Source organism: Odontesthes bonariensis, chromosome 3, assembly GCF_027942865.1.
Source record: "Odontesthes bonariensis isolate fOdoBon6 chromosome 3, fOdoBon6.hap1, whole genome shotgun sequence".
NCBI lineage: Eukaryota > Metazoa > Chordata > Actinopteri > Atheriniformes > Atherinopsidae > Odontesthes > Odontesthes bonariensis.
In genome coordinates, this window is record NC_134508.1 from 3,112,382 (window position 1) to 3,127,707 (window position 15,326).

At 42.7% G+C, this 15,326-nt stretch overlaps 1 protein-coding gene across 1 annotated transcript; it reads right to left on the reverse strand.

Moving 5' to 3' along the window:
• Positions 1-208: 208 nt before the first annotated feature.
• On the reverse strand, positions 209-1,681 carry LOC142377662 (E3 ubiquitin-protein ligase TRIM35-like). The gene has a single exon (XM_075461972.1). The coding sequence runs from the start codon at positions 1,679-1,681 to the stop codon at positions 296-298; it is 1,386 nt and encodes a 461-aa protein (XP_075318087.1). The 3' UTR covers positions 209-295.
• Positions 1,682-15,326: the final 13,645 nt, after the last annotated feature.

A 15,326-nucleotide genomic window follows, 5' to 3' on the forward strand; every position in this document is an offset into this window, starting at 1 on the left:
CGGCACAAAACTGAGGCATTTTGGGCAAAAAGTGGCAGACAAAACACAGTGTTTTCAATAGGCTCCAGCTCAGGTTGCCCACCACTTAGGTTCGCGCGCTTAGAAAATACAGAAGTGACGTCAAGTGAAACCCTCCTATTCATTTCGACTAAAGAGAGCCAAACATAATAGCACACCGATCGAGGTCGCTCAAAAGATCAATACATCTAAAATGTTCCTGTTTGAAGATGAAAACACTGAGTTTCACACAGATCAATAAAGTCTCATGTGAACTGTGTTCTTCATCCTGAACACATCAGATCTGTTCCACCGTCACTGAGACCTTCAGAGGTAAAATCTTCACTTCATTATCGGCGTCAATATATGGAAACATCTTCTCGGTGAAAGTGTGTGTGATGGTGTGTATGTGTGTGTTTGTATCAAGATCAGAGAACGTCAGCTTTCCTTTGTTCCAGTCCAGATTCACTCTGATCCTCCGGAGCTTCTTTGGTACTGACAGAAGAGTGGGTTCAGCTGCTGGTGACCATGCTTTGTATTTACCTTCTGAGAACACAATCATCCATGATCCAGGCAATATGCTTCCCTTCCTTTGAACAGATTCTGATAACACACCAAGTCCCCAGATTGTACTGTCTCCAACCTCGACATCCCAGCTGTGAGTCCCTGAGTTAAAGCCCTCAGAACTCAGAACACAGCCGTAATAATCAAACCTCTCTGGATTATCAGGAAGGTTCTGTTCCTCTCCTGCACTCACAGCGGTCAGATCCTCAGACAGGATGAGCTCTGGACCAGCAGTGTTTGGGTCCATAATGAGAGGAGTGTAGCAGACCGTGTCCTTCATCTTGTTCCAGATGTTGAAGGCCAGGTTGCCCAGGTGTTTGGCCTGGTCTATCAGAGCTCCTGCAGGCAGCTGTGGATCATCCAGCAGGGGGCAGCGCTGGACTCTTTCCACTGCAGCCTTGTAGTGGTTCAGGAATGAGACGCCTTCAGCTCTCAGCTCCTCCTCTGTGGCTCTGACTGTGTCTGAAAGAGCTGCCATCTCTCTGCTCAGAGCCTCCATCTTCTCCTTCATCATCCCACTCTTCTGCTGCTCTTCCTCCCTCAGTGCAGCCAGCCTGGCCTCCTCTTCCTCTGCTAAAAACTGCCGAAGCTTCTTAAACTGCTCCTTAATCTGCCTCTCTGTGTGTCGGGCCTGGACCTTAATGTGTTCTGCTGTTTGATCAAACTTCTCTGTAACTTTCCTCTGGAGCTCCAGTTTCTTCTTTAATGGTTCCAGAGATTTCTGAAGTTCCTCCTTGTGTTGCTGTGCAGTTTCATCGATGGGTCTGAATCTGTGGTTGGAGTGTTTTTCTGAATCTCTGCAGATGATACAAACCGGCTGCTGATGGTCCAGACAGAAGAGTTTGAGTTTCTCAGAGTGCAGACTGCAGAGAGCCTCTGAAGCTCTGTGATCTCTGTCCTGTACGAAGGACTCACACAGATTCTTCAACGCCAGGGTAAAGGGTGGGTTTTCCTTTGAAGATCTTCTCTTACAAACTGGACACTCTTGTGCTGGTTTGTCCTTCCACCAGCTCCTCAGACAGTCTCTACAGAAGCTGTGGCTACATGACAGAACAACAGGATCTCTGTAGATCTCATGACAGACCGAACAGCAGAAATCTTCCTCTGATCTGGAAGCCATTAAGTCTCTGAGTGAAGCTGAAAACAGCAGACAGAATACAGTCAGCCATGGCTCCCCTCCCAGCTCTACTGACTTCATCAAACTGACTGTTTGTGGTGTTTTTGGTCAAACTCACCTTCAGTGTGTGGAGTGTGAGCAGCTTGAAGTTTCCACTTCTCTCTCCTGCAGCTGGACTCGCTCAGAGGAAGCTGTGAGTTTGGTCTGAAGGTGAATCTGATCGTCTGTGTGTCTCTCTGTAGTGAAGAAGAATCTCTGACTGTTTCCTGCTCCGTCTCAGGTGAGTCGGGTGGAGCTTAAACCTGTTAGACCTGCTGCCTCACCTGTAACTAAGGTGTGTTTCATTCCATGCCTGCCAGCAGGATGACATTCATGACTTTATCTGCACAGTTCAGAACAACAAACACTATGAAGAATATAAAACATTCAGTTGTGATGCAGCTCTGTCTTCATTACATTACATTACGATCAATTTTGCAGACGCTCTTGTCCAAAGCGATTTACAATAAGTGTGTTCAACATCGGTAGGCAAAAGAACTTCAGGTCACAAGAAATCTTAAGTGCATTTCCTTCCAAAACCAAACAGCTAAGAGCATAACTTGTGCTAGAGTAAGTGCAACTAGAAAATTTCTGAAGAAATTTTAATGGGTGCCAATCTACTGCCCGCCCTTTCAACAAACCCTTTACTTCAGTTAAGGTTGAGAGTCTCCTGTCACATATAAACTTTGAAAGAGGTCTCTGTGATGCTGTATGGCTGAGTTATGAGGCCTCAAAAATAGGGCAGTTTTTGGCATTTTCCCATACAGCTTTTATGGCATTTTCAAAATGGCCTCGTTAAGTGCTTTTCAATGCATTTTCCCATTGCATTGTGGGTATTTTCAAACTTCCCCTCACAATCAGTTTGAAGGAGAAAAGCAGATCAGATTAATAACATGAAGCTGTTATAACAGGGCAGCCATCTTGGCTCCTCCCTCATAAGCAGTCTTAGAACAGAGCAGGCTAACAAGGCGTTGCCCCGGTAACAGGAGCAGGTGCGGCTCGTCTGTGTCTCTGACATGTACGCTCACTATGGCTTCTTAAAATCGCACTATAATTTTGACTGCACTCAACTGTCTCGAACAAACGGTTGCTGTTCGAAAAGTAAAAGTCGTATCCGAATAATTCTTGAACCGTCAGCGCCCCAAGAGACGGCAGAAGCCAGCGGTGTAATTTTCATTGGGCTACTATGTGTGGCTCGTTTTTTATGGCAGTTTTAAAATAATTTTTCACATGGATTTTATGACTTTAGGCCTTTATAATGGAAATGGAGAGGCGATGTCTAGGCTCAGAGGCAATTAGTATGAAATATGTGTGGCAGAGCTCAATGAGTGTGACTTTGGGTGAAAGAGGACAAAAATGCCTACGTTCTGAAGTAAAATTTGTCCAGGTCGGGCAGATATTTCGGACATGAGAGACATTTGTTCAAGGAATTGGTGCAGTATCGAAATTAGAGTGGGGATTTAAGTGGGAGAAGCACCTTGGCCGAGATGTCGTCTTCCTAAAACGTAAACTGCCGTTGTGTCAAAGCTGTATAATGTATCAACAAACCCTTTAGTTCAGTTAAAGCCGAGAATCTCCTGTCACATATAAACTTTGAATTAGGTCTGTGTGATGCTGTGTGGCTGAGTTATGAGGCCTCCAAAATAGGGCAGTTTTTGGCTCTTTAAGTGCCTTTCAATCTGCAAGGCCCAAAATGAAGAAGACAGGTCTGCTGAAGACAGTTAAGTCATTTTTATCAAGATCCTGTTTAAAATACAGTTTTTATCGCATTTTCAAAATGCCCTCGTTAAGTGCTTTTCAATGCATTTTCCCATTGCATTGTGGGCATTTTTAAAATTCCCCTCACTATCAGTTTAAAGGAGAAAAGCAGATCAGATTTATAACATCAAGCTGTTATAACAGGGCATCCATCTTGGCTCCTCCCTCATAAGCAGTCTTAGAACAGAGCAGGCTAACAAGGGGTTGCTACGGATACGGCACCAGCTGCGGCTCGTGTGAGTTCCAACTGACATTTGTACACAGACTATAGGTGCGTTTATATGGACACGTTTCGTTTGAAGAGATTACATGTAATCGGTTTATTAGAATTCGACCGAACTGTATACATGAGCCACAAATAAAGAGATTAAATTTCTTCCGAGTTTACATGTTACAGCAATTTAATCCAATAGGACGATGTTTTAACAAATGTTGCAGTATGTCTGAGCTGTTTCTTTGCTTTGTGTTACATGAAAAAATGAGGTGCTCTGTTTTTTTTTCTTTAAAAAAATAAAATAACATTTAAAATCCCGACTCGAACTCGCACGCAAAGATGTCTATTTGGTCGCGCGAGGCTGTCGGTTTGTTTTTCTAACCGTTTCATACACTGGAGTAGCCTAGGATACACAAGTTTGGTCGTGTACGTTTTAGTACCTGCCCTCGTTTGTTTTATCGCAAATATGGATTTGATTTCAGTTTCTCTTTTTTGTCTGTTGATTAATTTGTTACATGTAATACATTTTCGGAGGTTCGTGGCGCTGTGGTACATTTTACATACTGAAGAGGCAATGCCATCACCTGCAATACCCCTTCCTCAACCAAGGACCAGGTCATTGTGGATGAGGGTACGAAGCCAACATTGGTGGCAAACAATTGTTCTTCACGAATTTACTGACAGCGAGTGGGTGGAGAACTTCAGGATGACCAGGAGGTCATTCATGAAGCTATGCGATATTATGGCTCCTTACATGGCACCAGCAACGACCACATCAGGGCACCCATTCCACTGATAATGCGAGTAGCAGTGGTACTTTATAAATTGGGTAGCTGTGGGGAGTATCGCCTTGTCGCCAATCAATTCGGAATTGACAAGTCTACGGTCAAAAAATTTGTTTATCAGTTTTGTGTCGGCATGGTTGAGGGTCCAATAAAAGAGCTGATTCGAGTACCGACGGACGAAGAGGCATCAGACATCGCTAGAAGGTAATCTACCCCTTCCTTTCCGACCCACACACACACACACACACACACACTAGCTGCTAGTCCACAACAAGTCAAGAAGCCATGCTAGATGTTACTGATAGCCTAAATTCAATCCCAACAAATGCTCCAAAACACCCAGGATCACTAAAACCTGCCAAATAGCAGAACATCTCAATCATATTCATTGCTATGGTGTTAAAACCACACCGCAAAGAAAGTAGTGACATGTCATAATATGCTAACGAGAACAGTCGCAGACAGCTGAGTTACTGAGTTATTCCGAATAGCTTCGTACAAGCGTTAATGGGACCTGGTCCATAGCTCCAAAATTACCACACTAAAATCACATGCCATGACACCAAACTTCTACAGTAGTACAAATATGGTCTGTACTCACAAAACGATGCATTTGGAAGTTTTAAAATAGTCCAGGAGTTTATTATTATCAACACAAGCCTAATAGCTTTTCTGCTGCTAAAGCTGCGTCGACGTCACTTCTGGAGCTGGGAGCTTCAAAGTAAGATGAGGGTTGATCTACTACTGTAGACAACAAAGCAAGGCTGCTCAATTTCTCCATTGATAAAATAAATTCACAACTCTACAACATAAAAATTCTTTAAAAAAAAACATGTAGAATATAGCATATACTTTGTTGTCTACAGTAGTAGATCAACCCTCATCTTACTTTGAAGCTCCCAGCTCTTGTGGCATTTGTAATCAAATCGTTGACCACTGAGGATATAATATTTCATGGCCTACATCTGAACACACACACACACCTTTCATCTGCACACTTGTTTTGCACCGGCCATTCATTTCATTACATGTGACACGACAGTGTCTCTATGTATATGACAAAAAAACATCCATGTATCTTTGTATTTAAGCCTACTTTAGCACTCAGGTCACTCATGTCAACCACCAATAGCAAAATTACACACTGTGTTATATGAGAGAGTGGATCAATATAACAGATGGTTCACCGTATTATAATATACTGTACCTATCCATTGCTGAGGTGGCTAGTGAAGGGCTACAAGCACTCCCAACGCTTGACACCAGAGCAGGAGTCCTTTAATATTCATTTAAGTTCTGCTCGGGTGGGTGTAGAGAACACTTTTGGAATGTTGAAGGCCAGGTGGAGGGTGCTGCGGAAGCAAAGCGAATTTCATTTCACCTTCACACCAAAAGTGATAGCAACATGCTGTGCACTCCATAACTTTTGTGTGAAAGAGAAAGACGCACCCCACACCAACTTGATAGAGGACCCATTTGACCCCCGCTATCCTCAGCCCACAACTCAGGAAAATGCCAGGGACACCAGTAATGATGGTGGTAGTAGAGAGGCACTAACTTCTTACATGGCTAGGTGCTATCCACTGCGCACGGAGCAGCATTAATGTTTGTTATTGTAATGTTGTTGTTAATGTTTGTTCTGAGCTAATGCTTAAAAAGCACTTCATTTTCACATGCGCTCAATTGTTTTTTTTCTCTACAAGTCATTAAACCATTCCTCTGCAATCATCTAGTTGTTGTAAAGTGTGTACATTATGCACAATTACATTGGAACCAGGCTAGTAGTAAAACAAGGACCCATTTAAGGGAAATGTCTATATTTTAATTCAATGTGTAGTGGCACTCTGTGTCCTCAAAGTTTGTTGTACCACCTTTGCAGCTTGTCTAACAACCAGTATTTGAATCACTCGACTGAAACCAAGTCTTCTTTTACATTTACAGCAGAAATTAAAAGGCTCGGTACAGATCGGTCAAAACACTGTGTCGCTTCCATCGTATCCAGCTGCAATCTGACCTTGAACGTGCATACAGGCAAATTTAAATGACACATTACGTAGTGGAAGCCAAAAATACATTTCACAGTAAAAGCATCTTTTTTTATTTATTTTTTTATACTAACAAAGTTATGCATTCTAGAAAATATACTCATTATGAATTTCTTAAAATTAAATTATGCATATTTAAACATTTTTAATCTAAATTATTACTCAATCTGAATTCCCCATTAACTGGCTCTTACACAATGTTTCTATATTTGAATAACTGTAATCGTGTAATAATATATATTTATGACATGGATGTCGTATTTCATGGATTCCAGCCATCCATGTCATAAAGTGAGTAATCACCACGACTAGGGTTCCTCTGGGAAATTTGTGCTGGACTGTGTGCCTGGTGGTGTTGATAGGGCATTGGAGGTGGGTATGCCATTGGCTGAGGTTGGATGATGCTTTGCAATCCTTCGAATATCTGCGCCACCAAACGTTCATTGGAACGGTTGCTTTCCTCTATAAAACCTTGCAGCATTATTTCCTCCCTCTCCTGTCTTCTCTGTTGTTGCTGCTCAGCCCAGCTCTGATACTCAGAGCCCCAGGTGCGCAGGGCTCTCTCATATGTTGATGATGAAGATGAGCTTGGTCCTACAAAGACAGTAAAAGAGCAAAATACAACTAATGTTCTACATTACAAAAAAGATATTAATATAGACCAGATAGATGTGTACCCACTCTTTCTGCTGGCTTTGACATTGGTAGTAGTAGGGTGGACTTTGTCTGTTGCACTGCACTGCACCGTCTGTTCCACCTCTTTGTCAGCTGACACTGACAGTTGGCTGGTGTCCAGGTCGCTGATGTCCAGGGCCCTCATTTATCAAGCGTTCTTAGGAACAGATCTGTGCGTAAAGCGTGCGTGCGATCATTCCTGAGCAAAGTGTGGGATTTATGAACATGTACTTGAACTTAGAAATGTGCCTAAATCTACGCACAGTTTTGACCATGCTTACGCACATTGCCTAGTGGTAGAATTACGAAACTGCAAATGGTGTTGATCGGTGCACAGGGGAATATTACAATGTTCATTCAATTGTTGCATTACAGTATGTCTGACGGCATTTGGGTCCGTGTAGCCTATGCAATTCCAAAGCACGGTGCATTAGACCTACCTGGCGTTCATTGCATTTCATTCAGAGTGTAACAATAATTGTTTCACCAGAAGACCTGACAATAATCAGCCTAGTTTAATTGATATGGGTATAAAAGGCACACGCAGGACATGCCATTCAGAACGCAACATGGCCCATCTTGCATTGCTTGAGGATCTGGAAAACCGTGCGCTACGGAGGGAGCGCGTGTTTAGGGAGCGTGCAGATTTATTGGCAGAAAGTAGTGAGTGGCTTCTAAGCAGGTTCAGATTTCCAAAACATATATTGATCGACCTCTGCCGTGAATTGGGGCCATCGATGCGGCATTTCTCAGCCGTCCATGAGCCGAATTCTGCCCACAGTGTTGGATGCGATTATTTCTTTGGCCCCGACTTACATTTGATTCACTCATGGGGGTCCACGCCAGGCAGACATTAAGCGAGGGTTTTATGGTATCGCGCAGTTCCCCAACGTCATAGGAGCAATAGACTGCACTCACGTCGCACTAAAAGCACCATCCCAGCACGAATACAACCTCGTGAATTAATGTACAGCTTATATGCGACAGTGATATGCTGCTTCTCAATGTCGTTGCCCGATGGCCAGGGGGGACGCACGATTCCTTTATTTTGCAGAACAGCTCCGTGGGCCTTCGTTTACAAGAAGGAGCTGTTGAAGATGGATGGCTTATTGGTGAGTGTTGCGCAGCATGTTTGCAACATTGGTTATATTCAGTGTTCGAACTACGGGGGGACTCGGGGGATCCGAGACCCCCTGAAACTGACACGAGACCCCCCGAAAACATGATTTGGGAAATGTTGGGGGGTCTCTAAAATATTGGCAAAATGTGATTTCCCCTAATGAGTTATGATTGCAGACGCGATGCGTGTGTGGAGGTGTGGAGCCTGTGTGCGTAATTGGCATAAAGCTGTGCTGTCCGCCGCGTATGATTCTGTATTGCTTCTCATGTGTTTTCGAGATCCGCACTCTGAGTCAAGCGCAAGCAAGCAAGTTCCGGTGGCTTTTAAAGGGAATGTTGGTGCCATATATGGTTACTTGGGGGCGTTCCATGATGCAAATTAGTCTGCTCGTGCCCGCGCAAGGTGAACTGGCAGGTGTGGTATTTATCATTGCAGATTACCTACCCGTGTGCGTACGACCTGTCTAAGAACGTTTGATAAATGCCGATTTTTTTTTTGTACTTGGGCACATTCTAAATTTCACTCATACGACAGGATTTAGAAGGGATTCTACGCACTAATGATAAATGAGGGCCCAGGTCTTCTTCAGATTCCTCCAATCAGATTCCTATTTAAAACATTACAACAATATTACTGGGCATGTATTGTTGTAATGTTTTAAATACTTGAACGCAGTTTTTCTAGAGAAGATAATTGCTTCGTATATGGGAGTATCGTCCATTGACTCTTTTGGGATTTCACATGCGCGCGCATACCAACAACTGGTAAGTGACATGCTGTTTATAAAGTTGTTTTGTAACGTCCCCATGCCAGTAATGTGAGAACCATGCATTTGGTTTTGATGGTAAGGCTTGTGACTTTATTGTCGGATGGTTTATAAAGTGGTGTGACGTTTCTGCTGTGTGCAAGTTGTTGTTTTACGTGGAAGGGTTAGCAGTTGCCCCTTAGCCACCACGTATTAGCCTCGCATGACACGCTGTGCGAACAGCGCGATCTCCACACAGGGAGCGCAGATTTGCACCTGTCTGTGTCCTACTGTCAGTATTTGACAACCTCTAGCAATGGAAACGCGCTTCAAATGCCCCGGAGTTCCCCTTTAACAGCTCACTGGCATCAGGCATTTTTCCCAAGTCACTAAAGACAGCTGCCATTAAGCCACTCCTAAAGAAGAGAACTCTAGATGCCTCTATGATGAACAACTACAGACCTGTCTCTAACCTCTCTTTTATATCCAAGATTATTGAGAAAGTTGTATTTAACCAGCTCAACGACTTTCTGAATGAAACTGGAAGTCTTGATAACTTTCAATCAGGCTTCAGACGTCCTCACAGCACTGAAACAGCTCTGGTCAAAGTGTTAAACGACATTAGGTTGAATACTGATTCTGGTAATGTTTCAGTCCTGGTTCTGTTGGACCTCAGCGCTGCGTTTGATACTGTAGATCACAGAATCCTGTTGCACAGGCTGGAAAACTGGGTTGGACTTTCTGGAGCGGTCCTTAACTGGTTCAGGTCCTACTTAGAAGGCCGGAGTTATTTTGTTACAATTGGCAGCTATGAATCTGAGCGAGTGGCCATGACTTGTGGAGTCCCCCAGGGGTCAATTCTTGGACCTCTTCTGTTTAACTTGTATTTGCTCCCTTTGGGTCAGATATTGCAGAATTTTAACATCAATTATCACAGTTTATGCAGACGATACACAACTTTATGTGTGTCTGTCACCGGACGACTGCAGCCCAGCAGACGTACTGTGTCAGTGTCTGGAGGAAGTAAACACCTGGATGAGAGAGAATTTTCTACAATTAAATGAAGACCAAACTAAGATCATTCTGTTTGGGAGCAAAGAGAAGAGGGTCAGCGTTGGTAAATATCTTGAGACTCTGGACCTTACAATCACTGACCAAGTTCGTAACCTCGGAGTGTTGATAGACTCAGATCTGACTTTCAGCAGCCACATCAAAGCTGTCACCAAGGCAGCTTTTTACCATCTCAGAAACATCAACAGAATTAAAGGTTTCCTCTCCCAAACAGACCAGGAAAAACTCATCCATGCATTCATCTCCAGTAGACTCGATTACTGTAATGCTCTTTTAACTGGACTTCCCAAAAAGAGCATTAAACATCTGCAGCTCATCCAGAACACTGCTGCTGGAGTTTTAACCCAGACTAAGAGATCTGAACACATCACAGCAGCTTTAAAATCTTTACTCTGGCTTCCAGTCAGTCACAGAATAGATTTTAAAAGCCTGCTGATGGTTTACATCTGTGATATGTTCAGAGAATATAAAGCCAGCAGAGCTCTTAGATCCAAGGACTCAGGTCAGCTGGTCCAGTCCAGAGTCCAGACTAAACATGGAGAAGCAGCATTTAGCTGTTATGCTGCAAACAAGTGGAACAAACTGCCAGTGGAGATTAAACTTTCACCAAATGTAGACATTTTTAAATCCAGGTTAAAGACATTTCTTTTCTCATGTGTCTATGCATGAAATATCTTTTAACTTATCTAGACTGTTGCCTGTTTTTTAATTCATTTAAATTCAATTCAATTCAATTCAATTCATTTTTATTTATATAGCGCCAAATACAACAAATGTCATCTCAAGGCACTTAGATAGTAAGTCCAATTCAAGCCAATTGGAATTCAATTAATTAATAATAATAATAATTCATAAAATAATCAAATTCGTTCATATAGAGCCAATTCAAAAACAATTTCCTAGCTAAGAAAACCAACAGATTGCACTGAAAACGTTTTGTTTTTCGGTCCAATCTCCCGGCCTGAGCGGCGTGCCTGAGGCGACTGTGGAGAGAAACGACTCCCTTTTAACAGGAAGAAACCTCTGGCAGAACCAGACTCAGGAAGGGTGGCCATCCGCCTCGACCAGCTGGGGTTTGAGAAGACAGAAAGGGGGGGAGGGGGGGAAGGGGGCCGCGGCTGCGGCGGCACTGTAACACCATTCAAAGGATATCTGTTGGAACAGGGAAACACGAGTTAATGACCACAATAATATCACATATACATAAAGAGAGTAAAGTGAGGAAAGGTGTGACAGATGAGGCCCCCCAGCAGTCTAGGCCTATAGCAGCTTAACTATGGGATGTTTCAGGATTACCTGAGCCATCCCTATTCAAGGTAAACACAAGAAAGTTGTGCTAACGAAAAAATAAATAAATAAATAAATAAAGGACCAGACTCAGTGAGTAATTCCCTATACTCCCTATATAGATCTGCTCCTCACACCACAACAACCATCTTTTTACAGCCACAAGCTACCTCAGCCTCTCACCAACTGCACACCAGTCACAGCGGGGTGGGGATGCAAACCCTGGTTCGGGTAGGGGGAGAAATAAAAGAGGTAAGATAAGCGGGAATGGGATTCAAACCCTGGTTCGGGTAGGGGGTAATGAAAGTATAGAAGGTGCCAGAGGTGGAGGCAGGACAAGACACACTAGCAGATTCAGCAGACAAACTCACCTAAACAGTCCTATAATCACTAAAAATACCAGCAATAAATGATTTTAGTTGTTTCTCTTTATATTCTTTTATGTATTTTTAATGCTTCTTGCACTCCCTGCTGCAATGCTTTTATTTTATGTTAAGCACTTTGAACTGTTTGTACATGAAATGTGCTATACAAATAAATTTGATTTGATTTGATTTTGATTAACTGACCCATAGTCATGCATTCAGCCTTGCATAGTGTAATGTAGCCTTGCATACAGCAAACTTGGAAGTTATCAGCGGAGCTTACTGCTCACAAACAGACAGATGTATCATGTCGCACTGTGCAACTGCATAGAAGGCCAAGGGGCAGGACAGCCCCAGTCCGCGCACGCAAGCACACACGCACCACTGACAGGCATACCTGTCCATCTCATTCATTGCTGTGAAAATGCCGTCTCTTATGCCAATCGGCCAGAGGTTTATTTGGACGTGTTCAATGCCGTTTTACTAAAATGTCAAGCAAAGCGTGGATTATTGTTTTAAATAGATCGTTTTGACAAAAAGTCTGGGGTTGCTTTAGGGTTGCTGAGTAATTTCTTGGGGTTGCTATAGCAACTGCAAGCAACCCTGTAGCGCCGCCTCTGTGCTACACACATAGAAAAAAGATATTTGGCTACTTACTAGTAACATTTATCTCCTCCTCAAATCCGACATCGACACCATGGCTGACGTCCGAAAGGGGTCTGCCTCCCAGTATGTCGTCCATTTCCGTCTGGTACGCGAAATTGGCCGGGCTTGATCCGCTTATACCATTTTGCCTTTTGGCATTGCAGTAGGCGGCCTTCAGGGCTTTCCATCTTGACTTAATTTGGTAGACGGACCGGTCAAACCCTGCCTCTTTCAAGGCTGTGTGGACATCATTAAAGATTTCCGAGTTCCTCATCTTCATCCCGTCCAGTTTTGACATGATATTTTGCTCTTGCAACGTTTTCAATAAAAACACCGTTTCCTCCCCCGACCAATTTTTGTTCTTCTTCACCGTCGCCGTCATTTTAACTTCGATATTTTCCGTTATCTGCCGTTTAACTAGAACTACACAGTCTTTATTAACATTATCTCGCGCGCCCTTACACTTGTACAGTAACATGAAACGTGTTCTAATAATTGGTTTATCCAGGTGCGCCTGTATATATGGGGAATTTCCTCCTTCAATCGGATTATATGAACGGTCCAAACCACCTAGTGTAATCGGTTGAAATATTTAACCCGTTTATATTTAAGGAGATTATTTGACTGTTTACATGACGCATATTTAATCTCTTTACACGTGTAATCGGTTTAAACATGCATTTAATCAGATTAAACGTGTCCATATAAACGCACCTACTGTCTCGAACAAACGCTCACTGTTCGAAAAGTAAAAGTTGTATCTGAATAATTCTTGAATCGTGAGCTTAACAAGAGACGGCAGAAGCCAGCGGTGTAATTTTTATTTGGCTACTATGTGTGGCTCGTTTTTTATGGCAGTTTTAAAATAAAATTTCACATGAATTTTATGAGTTTAGCCGTTTATAATGGGCGGAATGCGAGCCGGAGGGTGGACCTTCTGTGCTCAGAGGCGGTTTGTTAGAAATCTGTGAGGCAGAGCTCAATGACTGTGACTTTGGGTGAAAGAGGACAAATATACCTACGTTTTTAAGTAAAATTTGTCCACATCGGGCAGATATTTTGGACATGAGAGACATTTGTTCGAGGAATTGGTGCAGTATCAAATTTTGAGTGAGGATTTAAGTGGGAGAAGCACCTCGGCCGAGCTTTACTCTTCCTAAAACTTAAACTGCGGTTGTGTCAAAGCTGTATAATGTATCAACAAACCCTTTTGTTCAGTTAAAGCTGAGAGTCTCCTGTCACATATAAACTTTGAATGATGTATGTGTGATGCTGTGTGGCTGAGTTATGAGGCCTCCAAAATAGGGTAGTTTTTGCGCCAACTGCAAAAAACTGCCCTATTTTTTCATTTTCAATGCATTTTCCCATCCACCATTTTCCAGTTTTTTCCAATTTTGCCGGAATTCCTTTCGACTAATGAGAGCCAAATGTCATTGCACACTGATCGAGGTCGCTCAAAAGATCAATACATCTAAAATGTTCCTGTTTGAAGATGAAAACACTGAGTTTCAAACAGATCAATAAAGTCTCATGTGAACTGTGTTCTTCATCCTGAACACATCAGATCTGTTCCACCGTCACTGAGACCTTCAGAGGTAACATCTTAGCTTTATTCACAGTCACTGTCTGACTGAATAAAATCTGACAAACAGTCATCAGAATAATTTATTTCATTCACAGACCTGTACGCCTCCAGGACTCTTAGGCATGCACGGAAGATTGGGGCTGATCCCTCCCACCCCGGTCACAAACTCTTTGAGACACTTACCTCTGGCAGGAGGCTGCGGTCCATCAGGACCAAAACCTCACGCCACAAGAAAGGTTTCTTCTCATCCGCTACTAGCCTTATCAACAAGGCCGGGAGCCCCCCATGACACTGATTCTCTTCCTCTCTCCTTCCAGACCTACAAGCTATATTTACGTAGTATCTTCAGACCTTTTGCGTTACATTAACGCACAAGTCTCTATTTATTTGGTACGACTTCATCCTGTTGTATAGCTGCACATTTATAGTATTTATAGCATCCAGCTTGCACTACAGCTTGGTATTTTTTGAGATTCTGTATATATATCTATATTGTCTATACTTAATACTCTGCACCAACTACACCAAGTCAAATTCCTTGTAAGTGCAAACCTATTTGGCAATAAACTTGATTCTCATTCTGACTCTGGAAATGAGTTCTGGGGGTTTGATTCTGCTACATCCTTCTTTTATGAGGAGTCCAAACACTTCAATTCTTTAATAAAGGCTTGATCACTGCTTTTAGAGCCTTTGGACAAACACCTGAAAGATAACATGTGTTAACAACATCCAGGAGTTCTGTAGTTAAGGAAAGCGGCGCGTCGATGAAGTCATCCCACTAGACTCATGTGTAGAAAGCTTCCTATAAGCCCCCGGTAGCCCCGAATAACAACAACAGGGCAGCTCTGAGCTAACAGTGCAATAGTACACGTTAATTCATTCATTCGGCTTAAAGTATTGGTGAAATAAAGACAGATAATGCCTTATTTAGAGGCTGTATTGTCTCTGCCCTGTTTTTTCAGTTATATGGATATACGCGGATATCGAGTGATCTAAATATCTTCCGAAGGACGCCGACTTTCACCAAACTGTTATCGGTGAGTAGATGAACGTATTTAATGCCAAAAATAAGGTCCAGGTTTAAAAAAAAAAACGAACTTCCCCTTTAAGGGTCTCAGCTTCTTTGTAATGTTTCAAAGTCAGATTTTTTTTTTTTAATTTTAAAACCTTGTCTTTATTTTCCTGTTGTACTTTTACAGTTGCATTTCCATTAGCTGCATTGGAGACATTGATTGTTTGTCTAATGTTCAAGTTTGCAGAGGCAACAACTGTTTGCTCTGTGGAGAGGAAGCAAAGACAACAATTAAGATTTTA

Coding starts and splice junctions, on each gene's coding strand:
- LOC142377662 (XM_075461972.1), bottom strand. CDS start 1,681: ATGGCTTCCAGATCAGAGGAAGATTTCTGCTGTTCGGTCTGTCATGAG.